This window comes from Vespula vulgaris, chromosome 23 (genome assembly GCF_905475345.1).
Source record: "Vespula vulgaris chromosome 23, iyVesVulg1.1, whole genome shotgun sequence".
NCBI lineage: Eukaryota > Metazoa > Arthropoda > Insecta > Hymenoptera > Vespidae > Vespula > Vespula vulgaris.
The window spans coordinates 954,890-975,540 of NC_066608.1; the positions used below are offsets into that span (position 1 = coordinate 954,890).

The 20,651-nt window shown below is 31.9% G+C and overlaps 3 protein-coding genes across 7 annotated transcripts in view; all 3 read left to right on the top strand.

The window, feature by feature from the left end:
- The first annotated feature begins 2,301 nt into the window (after positions 1 to 2,301).
- Positions 2,302 to 3,735, top strand: LOC127071805 (uncharacterized). The gene is made up of 2 exons (XM_051011488.1): positions 2,302 to 2,535; positions 3,057 to 3,735. Exons 1-2 carry the CDS (start codon positions 2,317 to 2,319, stop codon positions 3,453 to 3,455), a joined length of 618 nt encoding a protein of 205 aa, XP_050867445.1. The 5' UTR covers positions 2,302 to 2,316; the 3' UTR covers positions 3,456 to 3,735.
- A 2,091-nt stretch (positions 3,736 to 5,826) lies between these two features.
- Positions 5,827 to 19,244, top strand: LOC127071795 (mucin-5AC-like). Of its 3 annotated transcripts, none has more exons than XM_051011466.1 (6): positions 5,827 to 5,970; positions 6,829 to 6,885; positions 6,958 to 7,062; positions 7,141 to 7,901; positions 9,226 to 9,276; positions 9,373 to 19,244. In XM_051011466.1, the coding sequence occupies exons 1-6, from the start codon at positions 5,886 to 5,888 to the stop codon at positions 10,357 to 10,359; spliced, it is 2,046 nt and encodes a 681-aa protein (XP_050867423.1). In that variant the 5' UTR covers positions 5,827 to 5,885; the 3' UTR covers positions 10,360 to 19,244. The 3 variants fall into 3 exon arrangements, with proteins under 3 accessions (XP_050867423.1, XP_050867424.1, XP_050867425.1); XM_051011468.1 differs by lacking the exon at positions 5,827 to 5,970 and adding an exon at positions 5,979 to 6,451; XM_051011467.1 differs by lacking the exon at positions 9,226 to 9,276.
- Positions 18,932 to 20,651, top strand: part of LOC127071794 (KN motif and ankyrin repeat domain-containing protein 1) — an 86,240-nt gene continuing 84,520 nt past the window's right edge. For 2 of the 3 annotated variants that reach the window (XM_051011461.1, XM_051011459.1), the window contains exon 1: positions 18,933 to 19,244. The gene's annotated coding sequence lies outside the window, so the exon portion shown is untranslated. Of the gene's footprint in view, positions 19,245 to 20,651 lie in introns of all 3 variants that reach the window. The other variant, XM_051011464.1, reaches the window with a different exon arrangement.

Consider the following 20,651-nt stretch of genomic DNA (forward strand, 5'->3'; position numbering starts at 1 on the left):
TTATGTCTGTTAACTACGTACTCTCTCTCTCTCTCTCTCTCTTTCTGTTTCTCATACGCGCACACATATTTTTAATCACACAAATATCTGTCTTTTTTTTCGAAGGGAAAGAGAATCATTCGAGTTTTTACATCAATTTAAATTTTTATTCAAGAATTGATTTCAATATCTATATATCTCTCTCTCTCTCTCTCTCTTTCCTTTTGTTTTGTTCTTTCATTCTATCTATTCGTTTCCTTCCTTCTTTCTTTTTTTCTTTCATTTATCTTTTTCCTTTCGACAATTATTTTTAGAAACGTTAACGCATATGTAAGTTTTCTAATCGGTATCACTTAAATCCCAGAAAAAAAAATGTGAAATAGATATGAAGAAAACCATAAAGTAGATATGAAATTTCATCATTATGATAAGAATAATAATGAGAGATCCTTAACCCGTAAAACAAACATATAAAGCGTTTGGAATCGTCGGGAAAAACCTGATCGTCGGAACTGCAAAACATTTAGTATATCGATATGTCGAGATTTTTAGTATCGATATATGAAGAGTATAGTAAATGTGATTTAATACGTCAATTCGACCATGACACGATTTTTTTCTCTCTCTCTCTCTCTCTCTTTTTTTTCTTTTCTTTTTTTTCTATTACGTACGATTTAGATAACAGATACATTTTTTATCTACGAACTCGATGAATTCTACGAATTCGAGCTTCAGGACTAAGAAAGAATCATTTGGATCATTCTGCACGTGAGAAACGTGAGAAAGATTTCTGTTTGTTCTTTTCTTTTCTTCTTCTTTTTTTTATTTCTTATTTTTTCTTCTTCTTCCTTTTTTCTCTCTTTTATCTGCATCGTTCGACCTTCTGGTATTTCCGTTCGCTTATACGAATGATTGCGTGTTAAGGAATAACGTTGCTCTTTCTTATTATTATAAAACTTAGATATATTTTCGAAAGTATACAAGATGTTCCATTTGTTATATTCGATTCAATCAAATTCGAAATAATCGAAACAAAGAGAAATAAAAGATTTCATCGCATTTCAAAGATTTGTTAAATTTGTTGCGTCGTATTTAATCGTATGGTAATCGTAAAATTTGATTGACAAATTAGTTGCGTATTAAATCTATACAATTCGGATACATTTTTATGTGATATTATATAATTTGATAATTTTGTAATATCGTATATGGTACTATATGAATATGTAGAACGACGGATATGAAATAAAACTAGTTCGTACTAAGGCTGACTGACGAACGTGTATTTCGCCTTTAAGGGAAATGATTACGATTTATCTCTTAAAGTAACTAGTTTGTAAAAGATTGTGTGTGTGCGCGCGATACAAAATGTCCACGATGTCAATAAAAGAATGCGTTTCACTGTCCTTATCAACGAAACGTTATAGAAAGGCTATAGATACGAATGAAAGTCAAGTTCACGGTTATATATTATTATTTTCCTTACATATATCGAACTATATATGTATGCGTGTATCTATGTAGATATATATATATGTGTGTGTGAAAAAAATGGAATATATAGGAATAAATATACGAGAGCTATATATTTTAAGAAGGTACATATTTTAAAGAAGTATATTAAAACTTATATTTATATTAGGACTCATTAATGATCTATCATATCAGAAATGTTAAAAAGGAAAAAAAAATACATATATACATATATATTGTATGTGTAAATGTTGAAAAGAGAAAAAAATGTTAAAAAAAGAAAAAACAGTATATACATATATGTCTGTGTGTCCATGTATACATATGAATGTAAAAATAAGATGTCCGCTGGAAATCATTAAAAAGATCATCGATGTAATTGGGTATGGACGTTCAATATCATTGACGACAGGTATAGAAAATACATTCTTTTGTGTGTTTAGGAATTGATGGATCTGTATGTCATCCTTTCTTTTTTTTTTTAAAAAGTGACAAAATAAAATGAATCTCAATCGTTATGCATTATAGGAAGCTTTAAAAATCTATTGCTGATGCGTTTATATGGTCAATACAAAAATACGTAATAGGCATTTCTTTTTACTTAAGAGATTGGTGTTATCTCTGTAAAAATTTGTGATTATTAAAAGAACTGCATCTCTCTCTCTCTCTCTCTCTTTCTCTCTCTCTTTTTCTCTCTCTCTTTTTCTCTCTCTCTCTCTCTCTCTCTCTCTCTCTCTCTCTCTCTCTCTCTCTCTCTCTCTCTCTCTCTTTCTCTCTCTCTCTCTCTCTATCTATCTATCTTTCTTTTCCTCTTTATCTATTCAATCGACCGCGGGAAGTTACAGCGAACTTCCCCATGCGTCGATGTTATGTATCTTTCGTACGCATTTAAAAAATAAAAGTAGTGGGGAAATCAACGACAATTTATATACGAGAAGAACATCACTCAATGTCGTATGTTCGCTCATAACGTTTTTAACTGGTAAGTGGAAAGGTTGTTCGAGAAGCGAGATTCTATCCTTGAAATTCCATTCGTATCTTCCGATTTTAATTTTCTGTTTTTCTTTCAACTGCATCGTCATGGTAAGTGCGCTTTGAAAATTTTGTTTTCTTCTTCTCACGCTCATATCATTCTCACGTATCATTAATTTCGTGAAATTCATCAGTTCAATATTATATCTAAACAAGAACAGAGTCAAATTTTTGTCGTATTATATTTCGTTAATTACGTATAAATTATTCAGAATTCTTATATCAAAAATCAGTATAAGAGATTTATAATAGGAATAGATTTTAATAGCTATCGAAACTCGATTACATCTATCTTTTGGACAATTTTTGAATAACATATATCGCATATATATATATACTGCAAAATTGGACATTATCCATCGTCCAATCGTATTGTTTCATTCAGTTAAGAGTTTTTAGTAGTAAGTTTACAAACTTATAAGTTAAAAAAATTTCTAACTGAACAGTCTTAATACCAGTTTACAAATGTATAATTATCATAATTTCATATGTTGCATTTTCATGTATTGCACGTATATACTCGAAACTTGTTTTTGAAGAATGTAATTTCTTGAAGAATATTTTATTTTTAGATGAAATTCGTAGTACTTATAAGTACAGTGGCCTGTTTGGTTTATTCTCAAAGACCACCATATGCAGGTACGAGTCATCGTTATCCAGTAGTATTTCCTCAATATATAGAAACAGCCCTAACAACAGCGGAAGCAACAGGCAATGTTGGAAATCGAATTGACACTGAAAGTGGAATTTCTACGACGATTAGAGTACCAATCAATTTACCGGTCGATGCGTTAGGTGACATCGATCTTGTTAATAGAATTAAAACTTGGCCTAGAGACAAACAACCATTTTGGTTTATCAATTGGCAACAGATTCAAGCACATCGAGGTGATCCAATTAACACCGTTCAAACGACTCAACGATCGCAACAAGAACAATCTCAAAGACGAAGCAGATCATTCTATAAGTAAACGAAAACTAGACAGTACTTTTCTTTGATATATATATTTACGAATCCTGTTTCTGTGATAGTCAAACTTTTATGTATTTTTTTTCTCTTCTTTCGAGAACGTTTCGATCTATATATCCATGCAGAATCGATCATTTCGTTCGTACTGTCTCTCATATCACATAACTGTTGTATTAACATAAAGAGAACGTTCTTTTTTCTTTTATGTCTGGAAAAAGATTATATTGTAAAAAGGAAAAAAGAGAAATATTAAATAAGAATTTCTTTATTGAAAGGGTAAATTTGTTCCTTCTTTTTTCACCATTGATGTTTTACCACGTTAAAATATAAGCAATATGAAATAGAATAAAGAAATAAAAACATTCATAATGTTTTATTATGAATAAATGAAAAAGAAACGAAATGGAAAGATACATAACTTCCATTTGAATATCCCCTACCATCGAAAGACGATCGTAGGAACCAATGAGAATGAGGCATTGAATACGCGTAGCATTCGTGTAGTCTACCTTGTACATAGGGTTGATCACAAACTCGTAATATATTTTTTATGCCATCTTACATTTCTATAACGCAGACCTATCTTATATCTAGTCTATCCTAGTCGTAGCTTATCCGCACTCTATTCAAAAGCCATTCTGCTCTTGACGTTGAACGGACATACAGAAAGAAATTAATAAGTTTCGCTGATATCAATAGAAGGATGTTTCCAAATTTTAGAAAGGATTGTGCATGTAGCACTTCTCTTATGGCTCTTGAAGCTTTAGCTGAAGAAGTAACAAAGCGGCTTCAAGTAATGAAAAAGACAGAGTTGAAAGAAAAAAAGATGAAAGAAAAAATGAAAATAGAAGCGGAGAAACGGGAGAGAAAAAGAAAGCAGGAGCAAGATAGCAATGAAGAACGGAGCAAGAAGAAAAAAGAAGAGAAAAAGGAGGAGATAATGGATGTGGTGATGGAAGAGAAGAAAAAGGAGGGAAAACAAAGGAAAGAAGAGGACGAGAAGAAAGAAGAAGAGGAAGAGGAGTTAAAGACGAATGATGAGGAAGAAGAGTTAAAGACGAATGATGAGGAAGAAGAGATAAAGAAAGAAGAAGAGTTAAAGACGAAAGATGAGGAAGAAGAGTTAAAGACGAATGATGAGGAAGAAGAGATAAAGAAAGAAGAAGAGTTAAAGACGAAAGATGAGGAAGAAGAGTTAAAGACGAATGATGAGGAAGAAGAGATAAAGAAAGAAGAGGAAGAAGAGTTAAAGACGAAAGATGAGGAAGAAGAGTTAAAGAAAGAAGAGGAAGAAGAGTTAAAGAAGAAAGATGAGGAAGAAGAGTTAAAGAAAGAAGAGGAAGAAGAGTTAAAGAAGAAAGAAGAAAAGTTAAAGAAGAAAGAAGAAAAGTTAAAGAAGAAAAAAGAGAAAGAAAAGTTAAAGAAGAAAGAAGAGAAAGAAGAGTTAAAGAAAAAAGAAGAAAAGGAAATTAAAACGGATGAAGAGGAGGAAAGAAAGAAGATTAAAAAAGAGAGAAAGAAGAGGAAGGCGGAAGAAGAAAAGAAAAGGAAGAGAAACGAAGATTTAAAGAAGAAGAGAAAAAAGAGGAGGGAAGAAGAAGAAAGGAAGAAGAAGAAGAAGGATGAGTTAAGGAAGAAGATACAGATACTTGAGAGGAATTTGAGAAAAGAAAGAAGAAGGAAGAAAAGAGACGATGAAAGGAAAAAGAGAGAAAAGGAGGAAAGGAAGAAGATGAATAAAAACATAGAAGAGGGAATGAAAATTGCGGAAGAAAAAAAAGAAGAAAAGAAGAAAGAACGGGAAGAGATGGATCGAGAAGAGGAGTTAAAAGAAGGATATGATGAAATACGAATGATAGAGGAGGAACTTGCGAAAAAAAACCCGACTGAAGAAGAAAAGAAGAAGGAGCAAAAACGCGAAGAAGATAAAGAGAAAGAAATAAAATGTGACGGAAAGGAAGAAAAGAAGACGGAAGATATAAGCGCGGGCGAAAAAGAGGCAGAGAAAGGACGTGAGAAAGAAAAAGAAGGCGGGGTAGGAAAAGGAGAAAAAATGCACGATGAGAAGAAGAAGGGAGAGAAGGAGTAGGAGAGAGGAAGTGAGACAGAGCGGAGAAGCGAGGAAGGGTGAGTGAGAGAGAGAGGGAGAGAGAGAGAGAGAGAGAGAGAGAGAGAGAGAGAGAGAGACTGTAAAAAAGAAGGATAGAAGAATCTGTGTTTTATCGTCCTATAAAGTGAACCAATGAACGCGTTTCACCGGCGTACGAGGGAAACGCTGGAACGAAAGAGAAAAGAACGATTATTAAGCCAGCCACGGCGTGCCTGACAATTCGAGAACGTGGAATATTTCGAAAAACAACGTTATCGTTTTGTTTTACATATTCGTGAGAGAACGCATCGTGTTTCATTGACAACGCGAGCGCCACTGGCAATGTCGGGAAGTGACAGTCCAACGTTTTTTCACGGCCAACCCTGGTCCAATTGGATCGAAAGAATCGGAAGGGATAAACCATTAAGTAAGTTCGTTTTATTTTATTTCCTAGAGGTAAGAAATCTGATATTTTCGTCGAGCCAAAGAACGTCCAACCTCCCACGAAATTTCGTTTCCATGATCTAACCTCACTTTCCTTCAGCTCCTTCTTCTTTTTTTTTCCCTCAAACTCCTCCCTCCTATCTCTTCTCTTCCTCGTCCTTCTGCTCTTTTTAACTTGCATCTTCCTGTTGATCTTCTTTTTTCTTCCAATTCTTTCTCTCTTTCTTTATTTTTATTAATAGCTTGGTATCGTCGCTGCTGTTATTGATTTATTTCTTTATTTCTGTATTTTTTTACTTCTGTATTTCTGGATTCCTTTATCTCTTTATCTCTTTGTCTATGTTATAATGTAATTTCATTTGTTATTGACATCTGCAACGATTACGTATACTTCAAGGATAGCGCATTGTTCTATACCGCCGATTGTCTTTTGCTTTCCACAATCGTTATTGTTTTAAAGTTACGTAAGTAGAAAGCCCTGCATTTGAAGTTTATGTCAACGTCAGTTGCACTCTGTAGGATTTCTATCGTTTATCGAATAATAGCCGAGTTAATTACTCTATTAGAATTTATTGCAAGATACGACCCGAGGGAAAATACTATCGATTTCATGTTATCGATTTGTATTATTAATACAAATAAGAAAATTACAATTCAGATTGATGTATAAATAGGAAATATAAGATTCCTTTTTTGAATATCTTCATTGTTCTTACTTAAACGCTAACTTACGTTAGCTGTATTAAAGACGTGTTATAAATTAATAAAATGTTTTTGCATATAGAATTGAATTTAATTTCAATTTAATTAAAACTAATAACATTGGGATTGTATATTTTAGGCGATGAAGAATCAGAAGCAAAACCAACAAGTACAGTTACTCGTCTTTCTGCAGAAGGTAAATAAATTTATATCTTTTGGACAAATTTAATATCCTCCAAATGTTCTAATGAAAATAATTCTTTTTCAGACATCGATCTCTATGGATTCTGTCCAGAAAGAGATACTTTTTATGGAGTGGTCTGTGAGATATGCAACGCCATAGTAAAGCCACAAGCTCTTATTCAGCATATGGGTTTGTGTCTGCCTTTATATAAGATATAATAATTTTTATTCTATTAACAGTTTAAATGGAGATTACGTAACATTATAGAGAGTCGACATCCAAGCGGTGCAGGCAACTTCCCAACCCCTTCTTTACCTACAACGAAACCTACAGTGAAAACGCCTTATTGTAAAGTATCTAAACTGAAGAAAACGCAATCTGCGTCGACGCAAAATTCGAGCAGTACTAAAGTGATTCATACGTCAATAAAACGCACTTCAACGACAGAAACGCAACAACAACAACAGCAACAGCTGCAGCAACCTAGTAATACCTCATCAACGTCACTACCAGTTTCATCATCACCCAGATCACCATTAGAAACTACGTTGCAAACTGTTCAAACGGCTACGACCAGTACAGGAAGCGGTTCAATAGCTTCGTCGAGTCCGGTTAAAAGTCCTGGTAACAGTGGACAAACCAGAAGAAAAAGGCTTAAAACGGATCGTTCGCTTCTTAAAGATCGCGAATATGATCCTGATCGACATTGTGGCGTATTGAATGAAGAAACAGGGAAACCGTGTACGAGGTCGCTCACGTGCAAAGCCCATACAGTGTCATTGCGTCGTACCGTCATTGGTAGAAGTAAAACATTCGACAAATTACTCGCTGAACATAGAGCAGCCAAAGAAGTACCGACTAGTACAAGGACAACGAAATTATCAGTAACTGGTACCGTCGTTTCACTATCATCACCGTCGGTCAATGCGTTATCGTTGACAACAATAGCTTCTACGACGAATATTGATTCCGAAGCACCGAGTTCGCCTCCTGTATTATCATTGCCAGACACCTATCCACTGCCAAAGGTAAGAATACGAGTCTAATCTTATCGACGAGATTAGTATTATTATTTTATTTTTTAATTTTTTTGTTTCATATACGTATATATATATATGTACATTTTATTTATTTATTTATTTATTTTTCGTTATTATTCAATGTCTAAAAATGATTCTCGTCGTGTGACTATTATTTGTGATGGTGTTTTGTGTAAACACACGTTCTTTTCATTTTTATTTCTTTATTTTCTTGTTTCTTATTTTCATTTTCATTTGTATTTTTATTTCACTTATTTATTTTTTTGTTTTTGTTTTCTGTAGAAATGAAAGTTTTTTTATATGTTTCAACGGAATCATCAGAGATAGTTAGTTTTCTCGGACTCTCAAGTGGCTTTTAGCAAGCATGTTCTCGACTCGGAGAATCTAGATCTTTTCCGATATAGAAACTGCGACTCGTTCGATCATTCTCCTCCTTCTTCTTCTTCTTCTACTTCTTGTACGTCTTTTTATGGTTTGTTCTAAAGAACATTGCTTCTTTTGCTAAATATCAATTTGTATATCATATTCGTGCCGTCTATTCTATCAGTAGAACGCTTTAAAACTTTCATTTCTGTTCATCTTAGGAATTACAAATTATGTTACACGACGCAAGAAAAATGCTGAAAGTAGGATAACGATATAGAGACGTAAGTTTTTTTTCCCCATGGATGAAGATTTACGTGTCTCTATGTTTCGATTTGAAAGTATATAAATAAATATATACATGTATATATATATATATATTTATTTATTTATCTTTATATATATATATATATTATATAGTTTTAGGATTGTGGAGGTCCATAAGCTTTTAGAAATTTAGAACGTTTTTCCGTCTCGTGGGGCTTTCGTTCGTTTCTTCTTCTTGTTAATGGCCAGTAGAAGGGGGTGTTGTATCATTATTATTATTGTTTATTTTTTTTTCTTTTTTTTTATTTTTATTTTTTTTTTTTCCCCCAATAAAGTATATATACTCGGTCAAGAAGTATGTATCTCAAAAAACAGAAAAAGAGAATTATGAAGCCAAACAGAAAAGATGGAGGAGAAAAGAAAGAAAGAAAGGAAAGAAAGAAAAAAAAAGAGAGAGAAAGAAATAAATAAGTAAAGAGAGAAAGAAACAAAGGAAAAGAAAAAAGAAAGAAAAGAGAGAGAGAGAGAGAGAGAGAAAGAGGAAGAGAAAGAAAAAGAAAAAGAAAAAGGAGAGAGAAAGAGAAAGAGAGAGAGAGAGAGAGAGAGAGAAAGAAAATTAGTGAGAAAAGAAAGTTAGAGGAGGGTGTCGGTTGATACTTGTTTTCTGTTTTTGTTATTACAGGCTGTTGATTTGCTTTATCGGTGTCTGGCCCCGCATGGCTCCACTAAACCTGTAAGGCATGGTTTCTTTTGGGCACTTTAACGCCAAACATCCTCCTACTGGGCCCTACGATTCTTATTTCGAGTCGTCAACGCTTATCTTTTTTAGACCAAGCTCGAAGAGGAGTTCGGTAACGAGGAACTACGGAGCCTAGAGTCGTCCTTGGTTGAAGCAAGCGCGTCCACGTCCAATTCGCAGACAACCACACAATCTTCTACGGGTTCGATAATCATGGGTCCTTTATCGACGGTCTTGCCATCGTTCACGGAATTGTCAACGAACGAAGAGGAGGATGTAACGATGGCTCCCTTGATACAAGCTTCTTCATCGGCACCAACCACGGCATCGACATCCACATCGGCATCAACATCGGCAGTAGCAGTAGCAGCAGTAGCAGCGGCATCGGTGTTACCGACCACGTCGTTAACTTCGATGATGGTGTCAGCTATGGCGGTTACATCTAACGACGTACCATCCCCTACCGCTTCTGGTACACCAACGACCACTCAAACATCGATCGTAACACCAACTCCGTCAACGACGCCTAACGCGACGATGACTTCGACTACAACCCCTCCGCATAATACGAGTGCCATTACGGCCTCATTGGTTGACGCTGAAAATTCTTTGGACGTCGATCCTGACGATCCAATCGGCAGTATATACTCGGCCGCTTTTAAGGACGATAAAACACTCTCATCATTACGTTCGAACAATCTTTTACTTTCGCCATTATCAAGGAGTTCCTATCATCGGCAGCTTCAACAAGCTTCCTCCATACCCACTATGAATCTTTTCGAATCAGTCGATCAGCTCGAACAACGTAATACAGCTCCGATTAATGGTAAAAGACTTCATCATGCTAATCATACCAGCCCATTGTTAGGTCCCAGACCAAGCAAAAGAAGCAAACAGGATTACCAACATGGACAGGATTATTCTACGTCTATACAACTCGAGGCTACTACTACTTCAACGCCTTATCCTAATTTCGGTGATATCACTTGGTCAAACTGTCATCCCGAACCACTAGCTGTTACTCGGTGGCTTCGTATTACGTCTAGCCGTAAGCAGTACAATTTTAATATTCACTGACATAAGACCCCACCTACTCCAGGCTAAAGGACGATTCTTTTTTCAGCTTTTTCATTTCACGTTTGATACTTCTTTTTTCCTTCCTCTCTCTCTCTCTCTCTCTCTCTCTATCTATCTATCTATCTATCTCTCTCCATCTCTCTATCTCATTATCTCTATCCATCAAACTTTTTATTTCTTTCTTCTTCCTTCTTTCATTTCTCTTTTTTCTTTCTCCTTTTCTACTATCAAGTTTCTTTCTCTTCTCCTGTACTACTTCGTTAGAAACCTACAGAGAAGGGACGGTTTTTGCAATCCATCGTTTGTTATTTCTTTTCTTGTTCTTTTTTCTTTATCTCATCATATCATTCTTTTTTAAGTATATTACTTGTCCACTAAGTTCGTCCAGTTTCATTAATAACAAAAAATAATACATATATATGTATATATATATATATATACACTTTATTGAATGTATAGATTCGCTTTAATTTTGAATGAAATTTAATAATAAAATTGGCACGAACTTTTTTTGGACTAATCGAAAGATTTGTTTCTCTTTCTCATTGACGTTATTGTTGAAGGCAGTAACAATGTTAACAACATTCCCGTTTGATCGTTCACAATTCTACCTCGGATCATTTGTCGAATTCATGTTCTTTTTCTTTGTTCGATACATATATACATATATATACATATATATATATATATATATATATGTATATATACACACACACATATATATACACTTATTTTCAAGACGAGAAAAAAATTTTGAGATCGGTACAGATTCATGGGTGGCAAGGAGAGTATTTTTAAAAAAAAAGAATCAATTATTCTTTTTCTCTTTTTTCAAGATATTTTAGGGCAATTTTTTTTTCTTCCAAACTATAAAACCCAGCAAATTTTTTTTATAGTTTGTAAGAGTAGCTTCTAAAAGTCTCGGAAAAAAATAAGATAAATAGTAATCGACTTTTAAAATCAACTTTTGCTGCCTAGCCACACCTCCCTCCTCATTATTTCTAGACAATTTTTCAGGATTTTCTTTTCTTTTCTTTTCTTTTTTTTCAAACATCTTTTTGTCTTGTTTCTATCTTTTCGTACACTCTTAAAAATATTCGCCAAATGATCAATGGAATATATAAGACTCTCCGAACAATGTATGCGTATGTCGACGATAAACCGATCTCTCCGTTATCATCGCTTAAGTAAACCATATTTCTTTTTTCTTTCTTTCTTTCTTTTTTTTTTTATTTGAAATTTATTTCCTGGAAAGCTTACGAAGAAAATGGAACAACAAATAGTTTCGATTTTCATTGTATGTTTATATGACTGTATGTATATATATACACACATTCATATATCTAACATTGATAAAAATTGATAAGAATAGAAATTTGATATATAATTTTCATCAGTAATTCGTATATCATATAAATATATATATATATACATATATAACGATGATAAAAATTGATAAAAATAGAAATTCGATATATAATTTTCATCAGTAATTCGTATATCATATATATATATATTATTTTTTTCTTTTTACTTTTCGAGCATAATATCTGATCATTTTGAAGGAAGATTAAAAAAGGAAGAAGAAAAGAAAAAAAAGCATAAAAAGCATATAACCTTCAACACGAATTATATATCATAGTCGTTTGTTCGCTGTAACTTCTATGTCTATCTGTGTAAAATTCTGTGCTTTTAATGTTAATTGTCAATTTAAACATTTTTCTTTAGGAATTTCAAAACACGCGCACATATATATATATATATATATATATATATATATATATTGTATTCTCGTGTTCTCTCTCTCACACATTCTCCTCTCTCTATCTCTCTCTATCTCTCTTTCTCTCTTCCTTTCCATAGCAGCAGAGATAAAAAAAATGTTAGATATTTTTTTAATGTACCTATCGAATCGACTCTCTCCTCTCTTTCTCTTTTTCCCTCCCTATATCTCTCTCTCTTTCTCTCTGATACATTTTCCATCCTTAGATAAAGTTATCTCGAACAATTTCGAGCAAGAGAGAGAAAGAGGGAGAGACAAAGAGAAAGAGAGAGGAGAAACGAGAAAGAGAGAGAGAGAGAGAGAGAGAGAGAGAGAAAGAGAAAGAAAGAAAGAAACAGATAGACGGACAGACAAACGAACAGATAGAGTCGATGATATACAAAAAATATCCCAAAAGTTCCTAGATAGGCCAAAAGTTTTTCGATAATTTAAAAATATTCATCACACTTTCTCAAGATTAGTTGGATTAATTATTTTTTACTTCCCTTCTTCCTTTTTTTCTATTTTAAGCAGGAGTCTTATTTGTAAAATTACATGTGTCCAATTTATTTTAAAGCTTTGAAAAGTACTCGAAAGAGAGCAATCGATTTTTTAAAAATCCCTTAAGAACCTTTGGTCCACCTAAGAACTATTGGTTTTGTCCTTATATTATTTTCTTTAGGATAAGCGTATATGGAAATAACGTCTTATCGTAGATTGTGATATTTACTTGATAATTACAGATTTAATTAGTATACATTTAATTAACTGATGAATCGTAAGAGAAAGAAAGAAAGAAACCATGAAAGAAAGAAAGGATGAAAATCGATCGATTCGACTAATTGTAAGTAAAATAATCGATTGAATCTTTCTACGATCCATATTTACGTGTATTATATACATTATGTAAAATGTGTGGCATTGTTTAATTTATTATCCTCGTCATTGTTAATATCTCAATATTATTTTTATAACTATTTATTTTTAACAAGATTAACAGAGACAGAGAGAGAAAGAGAGAGAGAAGGAGAGAAGGATAGAAAAAGAGAGGGAGAGGCAAAAAAAAAATAATAGAAGAAAGAGAATGAACTGGATAAAAGATGATTTTAATTAAGATAAGATAAAAATATATATATATGTGTGTGCGCGCGCGTGTGTGTATATATATATACCAAAAATATATACACATACACTACCATACATAAGTGTTCATCAATCGATGTGAGATTATTAAATGCCAGAAGTTTATCGAATTTCGTGTAGAAACTTTTCGATGGATAGGAAAACGTTTCTTGTTTACTATATTATTATGTTTTTTAATTATTATTACTATTATTATTATCTGTATGATTATTATTATTAATATTATTATAATTATTATTATTACCGAATAGGATAATTATTTTTCTTCACGAAAGTGAATTTCGTGAGACGACCTAAGAGATGAAGATAGTAACTCGATATGCCTAAGAGTAATTAACTATTATTATAGTAATTAACGAAAAAAATTGATAAGAAATATATATATATATATGCATGAACGCTTTTATCAACTAACGAAATTTATTCTGAAGTCGAATTAAAAGCGTTCATAGTTAATTACGACTTATTTCTCTCTCTTTATCTCTTATTATTAATATTATTATTATTATTATTATTATCATTATTATCATCATCATTATTATTATTATTATTATTATTATTATTATTATTATTATTATTATTATTATTATCTTTTCTCAATTTTTGTCTTCATTGTTCGTGCGGCAAAAAGTCATTAGTATTTTAATAAGAAGACGATCCCGATATAATTAACACCCTGTAAGATTAAACCGTAAAACTCTTCATCGATCCCATAAGACTGAATAATTCATATATCTTAAACAGACAAACAAAATAACAGAAAAATAAATAAATAAAATAAAATAAAATAACAAAAGTTTTGCCGAGAACATTAGATTTTTCGTGAAATTAATTTTGCTAAATTTCGTAATGTTCTTTTCTATTTATTTATAGATACACACATACACATACGAGAAATCAAAGACCCGCACAAACATTACAAATACATATACATACAGAAAATTTCGTGTTTTTTTTCGTGGAATAGGAAAATGGATATTAAAAACTTAAAGACTCTTTTCCTTTAATTATAATTTGTCGCGTCAAGAGAACGAAAATACTTTGTGGCATTTAATATGAAAAGAAAGAAAAAAAAAACAAAAACAAAAAAAAGACAAAAAGTAACCAAAAAACAAAAAAATATACGTTTTATATTTATTTGTAAATTGTACGTATCTTTTTTACTTCTTCTTTCTCTCTTTTGTTGATGTTGTTATTGTTATTGTTCTTGTTGTTTTAAGCCATCTTTTTTCTTCTTTCGAAGATTATGCTATTTTGAATGATTATTATAATATATTAAATCTTAAGTTTAGATTTAGTCTTTGAATTAATGAATATATGAAGTAGGGATACGGAAATGTTGGTACAAATGTCGAATATAATGTTATTGCTTAAAGTCAACATATCATTCATTGTATGGATCAAGGATTTTTAATTTTTTTTTTTTATTTTATTGTTCTTTCTCTTTCTTGTTCTTTTTTTTTTTAGAAAAATCGGTTATCGACTTTTTAGTGAGTAACAAAGAAAATTAGTCTTAATTGTTGTTCAAGTTTCTATTGGAAAAATTTAATTCATTCGTGTAATTAATTCATTAAGATTTAATTCAGATGTAATTAAACAAGTTAATTAGTTATTGAGATTAGAACGCGAGGAGTATTAGAAAATTAATAGCATTTGTATCGGGTTAGAATGTGAAAGATATTTGAAGAAAGGTTATAAATATTTATTAGAATTAAGATTATAAAAAATATTTTTAAAAAATTAGAATTATTTATATATATATATATATATATATAAATATTACATATATAAAAATTCTAGTACTAGTCTATAACTAGAATTTCTTAAACCTTTTTCTTTTGATAATACGAAGAGGAAGGCACGACATTTCAAGAAGAGTTATTTAAAAACCAATTACGCTTCTCAAGCTGCTTTTCTTTCGGGGTAAAGAGAAGAGAGGAATGTCGAAGAGGAAAAGTAAAATTAGAAAGTATATTAAAGTAGGGTCGTGCCGTTCGTGTCGTCTTTGAAAAGTAACCGGATATGTTTGTCAACAGTTGGTTCGTCTAAAGAAAATATTATAAAATTTTGTAAAAAAAAGAAAATGAACACTCAAAAATCAATGCCTGTTTATTAGGCACTGTTAATAAGGAACTTTTATAAATTGATCAATAATCCAAAGGAAACTCGAAAATATTTTTGAATGACGATCGAATTTAAAAAAAAAAAGAAAAATTGGTTTTTTTTTTTTTTTTTTTTTTTAATTTGAAAAAATATTTCTTATCATTTCTTCCAAGAAATGAAAATTATATCGTTAATAAAATATATTTCTTCTTGAAGCTTTAATTATTAAGCAAACAGATTATAGTTGTTTATTAAATTATATTATTCTCGAGTTTCTACTCATTATCATTCTTTTACCTTTAATTTATTTTTATAGTTTTTTTTTGTTTTTTTATCTAACAAAGAATATACATATATACATACATATATATATATATATACACATACATATGTATATATATATAGCCAAGTGTATAGCAACTTAAGAATGAAATTCCAAATGACGTATATATGTAAAGTAGACACTGCGTTTGTCTACTAGCGCGTGATCGTCTTTTTCTCAGGTATACGGTGTCCACGTCAACTAAATACATAATATAATAATGTTCAACAATATTGGACAACCGTACATAAACTTATATGTATCAATTTATATATATATATATATACATATATATATAAGTAGATATATTTATATACTTTTCATTAATCATTTTTCTTCTTTCTATTTTTCTTCTGTTTTATTTTTTTTATGCATAAAAAATATCCCTTTTTATCTACTAAGGGATAACGTATATTTGTTAGATGTCAATATATATAAAGTACATGGAGAAATATTATATAAATAGATTATAGGAGTTGAGAGACCGAAAAATATGAATTTTTCAAATTATTTATCTATATTGATGATACTCTTGTCTATGTAAAACTCTATATTAATAAAATCAATAATCTACGTGTAAAATAATTTATTCGACAAGATCTCTCTCCTCGTTGATTATTTTTATTAATATTTTGAAAATGTGGACATTTGTTTGTAATACTATCAAGAATTTTTTTTCCCTAATCCCATTGAATTTTCCATCTACCCTTTCCCATTCTTCTTCTTCTTCTTCTTCTTCTTCTTTTTTTTCTGATTATATATTCGTGATATTTCCAAGCTTTTTTTTCTAGTTCTTTATAATATTCAAACAATCAAATATACTATGCAACAATGAAAAAGCTCAATGTCTATAATTATGACAATGAATGTTTCATTTTGTGTCTTTCATGTATAAAAAGAAAACAGAAAAAAAAGAAAGAAAAAAAAAATGTTACAAATGTTATTACATGTTTATTCTATTATGCGAGCATGCGCGCTCGTGTAGGTTGTGTGTATGTTATTTACGAAAAATTATTTTAATAATGGAATGACGATATAATAAGGATGATTTTTGAAGAAATAGTAATAATAGTAATAATAATAATAAGAGAAGCGAATTTTGTGAGAATGTCCTGTGATTGGACGAGCAAGACAGTTGGTCGACGTGTACGGATCTTCGGCGACGGAGAAAACTGGTCCACCCACGGATATCTTGAAAGAATTTTTCTTCGACCGGTCGACCATCGACACACGAGATCGACCTCACAGAAAGGAAAATTTTGCCAAATACGTATTGTGTCGGACGTGTATTGTATTATATATACATACATACACGCATGCATGAGGTCTTCGTATTGGATCAAACGAAATTCTTTATATTTTTCTAGGATAAAAATGCAAAACTACTCTAACTCATAATCGAAATGATTCGACTAAAATGAACAACATTTGTTTTTTAACCAATTATATCGATACGAATGAATAATACGACATTACATGAGAGGACACCCTAATTTATTTTCCTTAATCATAATTCAACATAATCGATCCTTATAATTGATATTCAACGACGAGGACCGATTAATATTTTGACGAAAAATATAAAGAGAATGAAATTTCGATAAATAGGAAAGAAAGTCAACTCGTAAGAGAAACTAATCGATATTATAGGATCCAAAAATAAGAAACGATTGTAGCAATAACGACAGCGATTTTTTTCATTTAACAAGTAAAGTGTAAAATTCAGACCATCTCCTCGGTAGCAGGTACTTGACCCGAGATCTTTAAATACGTAGAAAGAAGAGCTAACGCCAAGAACGAGTAACACGAGATGCAAGAGCGAATCTATTTGTTGACTACGTGAACATACACACACACACACACACACAAAGAGAGATACATACATACGTACAACAGCTGGACCATATCGGACAATTCGATTTTGTTCTTCCCAAGAGGCCATTGGCCATCACTTTCAAATCTCGATCGCATTAATTCTAAACTCGAGAATTAGACACAATTGACTCTCGATTATAGATTTCTATCTCTGACTAAAAGAAAAAAAAAAAAATTATTAAAAAAAGAGATCGTAAGAATTCGAAGAAAACTAAAGAAAAGAGGAGAAAACGTTCGGAATGTATTTGATACGTTTTTCTCTTTCTTTTTTCTCCAGGTAGATTTTACAATCGTGAATTCCCATAAAAATAAATTTCTCTCTACCTGGAGCAGCACCATGAAACCTTCTCTGATCCCGCTGTTAAGTTCTAAAAGAAACCTTATTCAAGGCTCGAGTTTCGCGAGGCAAATAAATAGTTTAAACTACCGACACAAGCGAGTTTCCTTCTTTGTCGCGTTCTTCCTATTTTGGTGATGTTAGAGAGAGAGAGAGAGAGAGAGAGAGAGAGAGAGAAAGAACGAAAAAAAAAATCCGCAATAACAGTTGATTCAAGTAACACAGTTATCTCTACTCTTTAAATCTTTGACGTACCCACATATTCTAATAACAAGCTAAAAAAAAAAAAAAGAGAAAAAAAAAATCCAAATATCTGCAAAGTTGAAAGAAAAAGAAGATTTCAATCGTACGTACGAACTCTGATTCAAGATCTAATTTCGAAAAAAGCATTCAAAGGATTAAAGAATCATTTATACACGGAATTTCGAATGCCGAGTTTCGAAACAGTTGGAACGAAGTGTAAGGTTCGTCCCTGACCCTACCCGATCGATTTCTGTCCCTTTGTAGTAGATGGTGGAGGGGTAGTAGTAGGTAACTCGCTATATCCTTTTTCTTCTTTATGGTGTTATTACGAGAGAAGCAACCTGTCGTGTTTCGAGCCTCGGTATCTCAGCATCTTCCTCCCGTTGGCTTGCTCTCTCTCTCTCTGTCTTTCTTTCTCTTTGTATCTCTCTCTATCTGTCTCTATCTACCTATCTATGCATCTCTTTCTATCTCTCGTTCTTTCGTAGCTCTGTATCTTCGTTTATACGTCCGTCTCATTCTAAGCTATCTTTTTCCGTGGTACTCGCGACACGGTGGAGAAGGGGGGCCAGAGGCCGAAGGAGAAGGAGAAGAACCAGTCGTGAACCAGAACGGTTGGTCGGTCCTCGGAATCTTTCTCTCTCACAGTCACCTCTTCGAGCTTCGTTACACGAGGACCGTCGTTGTGTCGTCTCTTTCTTTCTCTTTTTCTCCTTTTTTTTTTCTTTTTCTTTCTTTCTATCATTCTTTCCTTCTCTATCTCTATCAATCTCTATCATTCTTTCTCTCACTCTTTCTCTTTCTCTCTCTCTCTCTCTCTCTTTCTCTCTTTCTCTCTTTCTCAGTCTAGTACATCTCTGTGTGTTTCTCTCTGTCTTTCTCTCGATCGATTCTCTCATATTCTCGTGACATCGATTAGAATTGATTATATCGATTTTTCGCGCGACGTTTTAAGGTTCAAGGTTCAAGCCTCGAAAGAATTTCAAACCGTGCAACAGGTCCCAAGGGGATGATCGTACTTCAATCGTACTAATCGTATTTTTCAAGATGAGATGAGAGATTACGGTTAAAAGACGAATCACGAAGAAGAGGATTGACAGGTTCGTTCGAATTTTCTTTTTTTTTCTTTCTTTTTTTCTTTATTTGTTTATTTGTTTGTTTGTTTGTTTGTTTGTTTCGTCTTTGGTGCTTATTTTTAATTTCAGAAAAAGTTTTTTTTCTTTTATTTTTATTTCTTTTTTTTCCTTAATTTATCTACGTAGTAGTATTTTTGTTCGTCTTTCTTTCGAAACGGTTTTCAGAATAAAATCGATTCGTTGCAGAGAGTGAGATTGCTTCATTCGATAGTATTTTTATACGAATAAAATTTTATTATACAATGAACCTTCCATTTATAACTTTATTATAACAAGATTATTTTCATATGAAAGAAAATTCATTGGAACGTATGTAGATTGGTTTTTATTTTTACATGTAGAATGAATTCCATAAAAAAAGAAAACTTACCAATGATAAAAAGATCAATACAGAGAGAAGTTTAATCCGTTTCGTGTAAAATTATATTTACAAAAATTAAGAAGATCTCTTATATAAAACAGACGAAATTGAACGTAGAAGAGTTCCAAAGTCTACTCTTGACGTCTAATCATACTTCTTCTCTTTTTTCTTTTCCAATAAATGAAAACAGTTTATAAAAAAAAAAAAATACAGACGAAATTAATAAAGCGAATGTCTAATATACTTTAAGTAGAAAAAAGAAGAAGAAGAAGAAGAAGAAGAAAAAAAACAAAAAATATCGAAGCAAATCGATCATTTCTCGTTCGTACGATCGTTCGTTTAGAATGATCAAAAATAATATTCTAGTGGGTGTACTTCTTTGGAATGAGATCGTAACTCGAATGATAATGAATATTAACAGCATAATGCGAGCAGTGGGCCGCGAACGTGGGCCGCGAACTGATATTATCGACTCAATGAAATATAGATAATACATACATATATACATACATACGTACGTACGTACGTACGTACGACATACATAAATCGATTAGAGCGTTTTTCCATAGGAATAATTTTCTCGAAACAGTCATTAGATTCGTTTAATTAACATTCGTTTTTATTAGTTTAGATACAAAACAAACTCGTCGATTCATTAACGGATGATCGATCATTAATAAATATTCCTCGACGATGATTAAATCATAATGCACGTACACATATACGATCCTATTTATACATCTCTCTCTCTCTCTCTCTTTTTCTCATACACGTGCTAACTACGGACACTAACACTTTTATTCATCGTGTTTATATCGATACCAAAGACATAACATTCAATGATAAAACTCTCATAGCCATTCGTAGAAATTTCAATCAAATTAAATATTAGTATTACCTTACGGTTTACTTTATTGTTATTATACACACACACACACATATATATATATAGTGTATTAACGGGTCTATGCCTATGTATCTACCTGTGTATATGTTTTTATTTTGTTCCT

Coding starts and splice junctions, on each gene's coding strand:
- LOC127071805 (XM_051011488.1), top strand. CDS start 2,317: ATGTTATGTATCTTTCGTACGCATTTAAAAAATAAAAGTAGTGGGGAA. Junction 2,536..3,056: donor CTTTCAACTGCATCGTCATG/GTAAGTGCGCTT, acceptor TTTTATTTTTAG/ATGAAATTCGTAGTACTTAT.
- LOC127071795 (XM_051011466.1), top strand. CDS start 5,886: ATGTCGGGAAGTGACAGTCCAACGTTTTTTCACGGCCAACCCTGGTCC. Junction 7,902..9,225: donor ACACCTATCCACTGCCAAAG/GTAAGAATACGA, acceptor TTGTTATTACAG/GCTGTTGATTTGCTTTATCG. Junction 9,277..9,372: donor CGCATGGCTCCACTAAACCT/GTAAGGCATGGT, acceptor TATCTTTTTTAG/ACCAAGCTCGAAGAGGAGTT.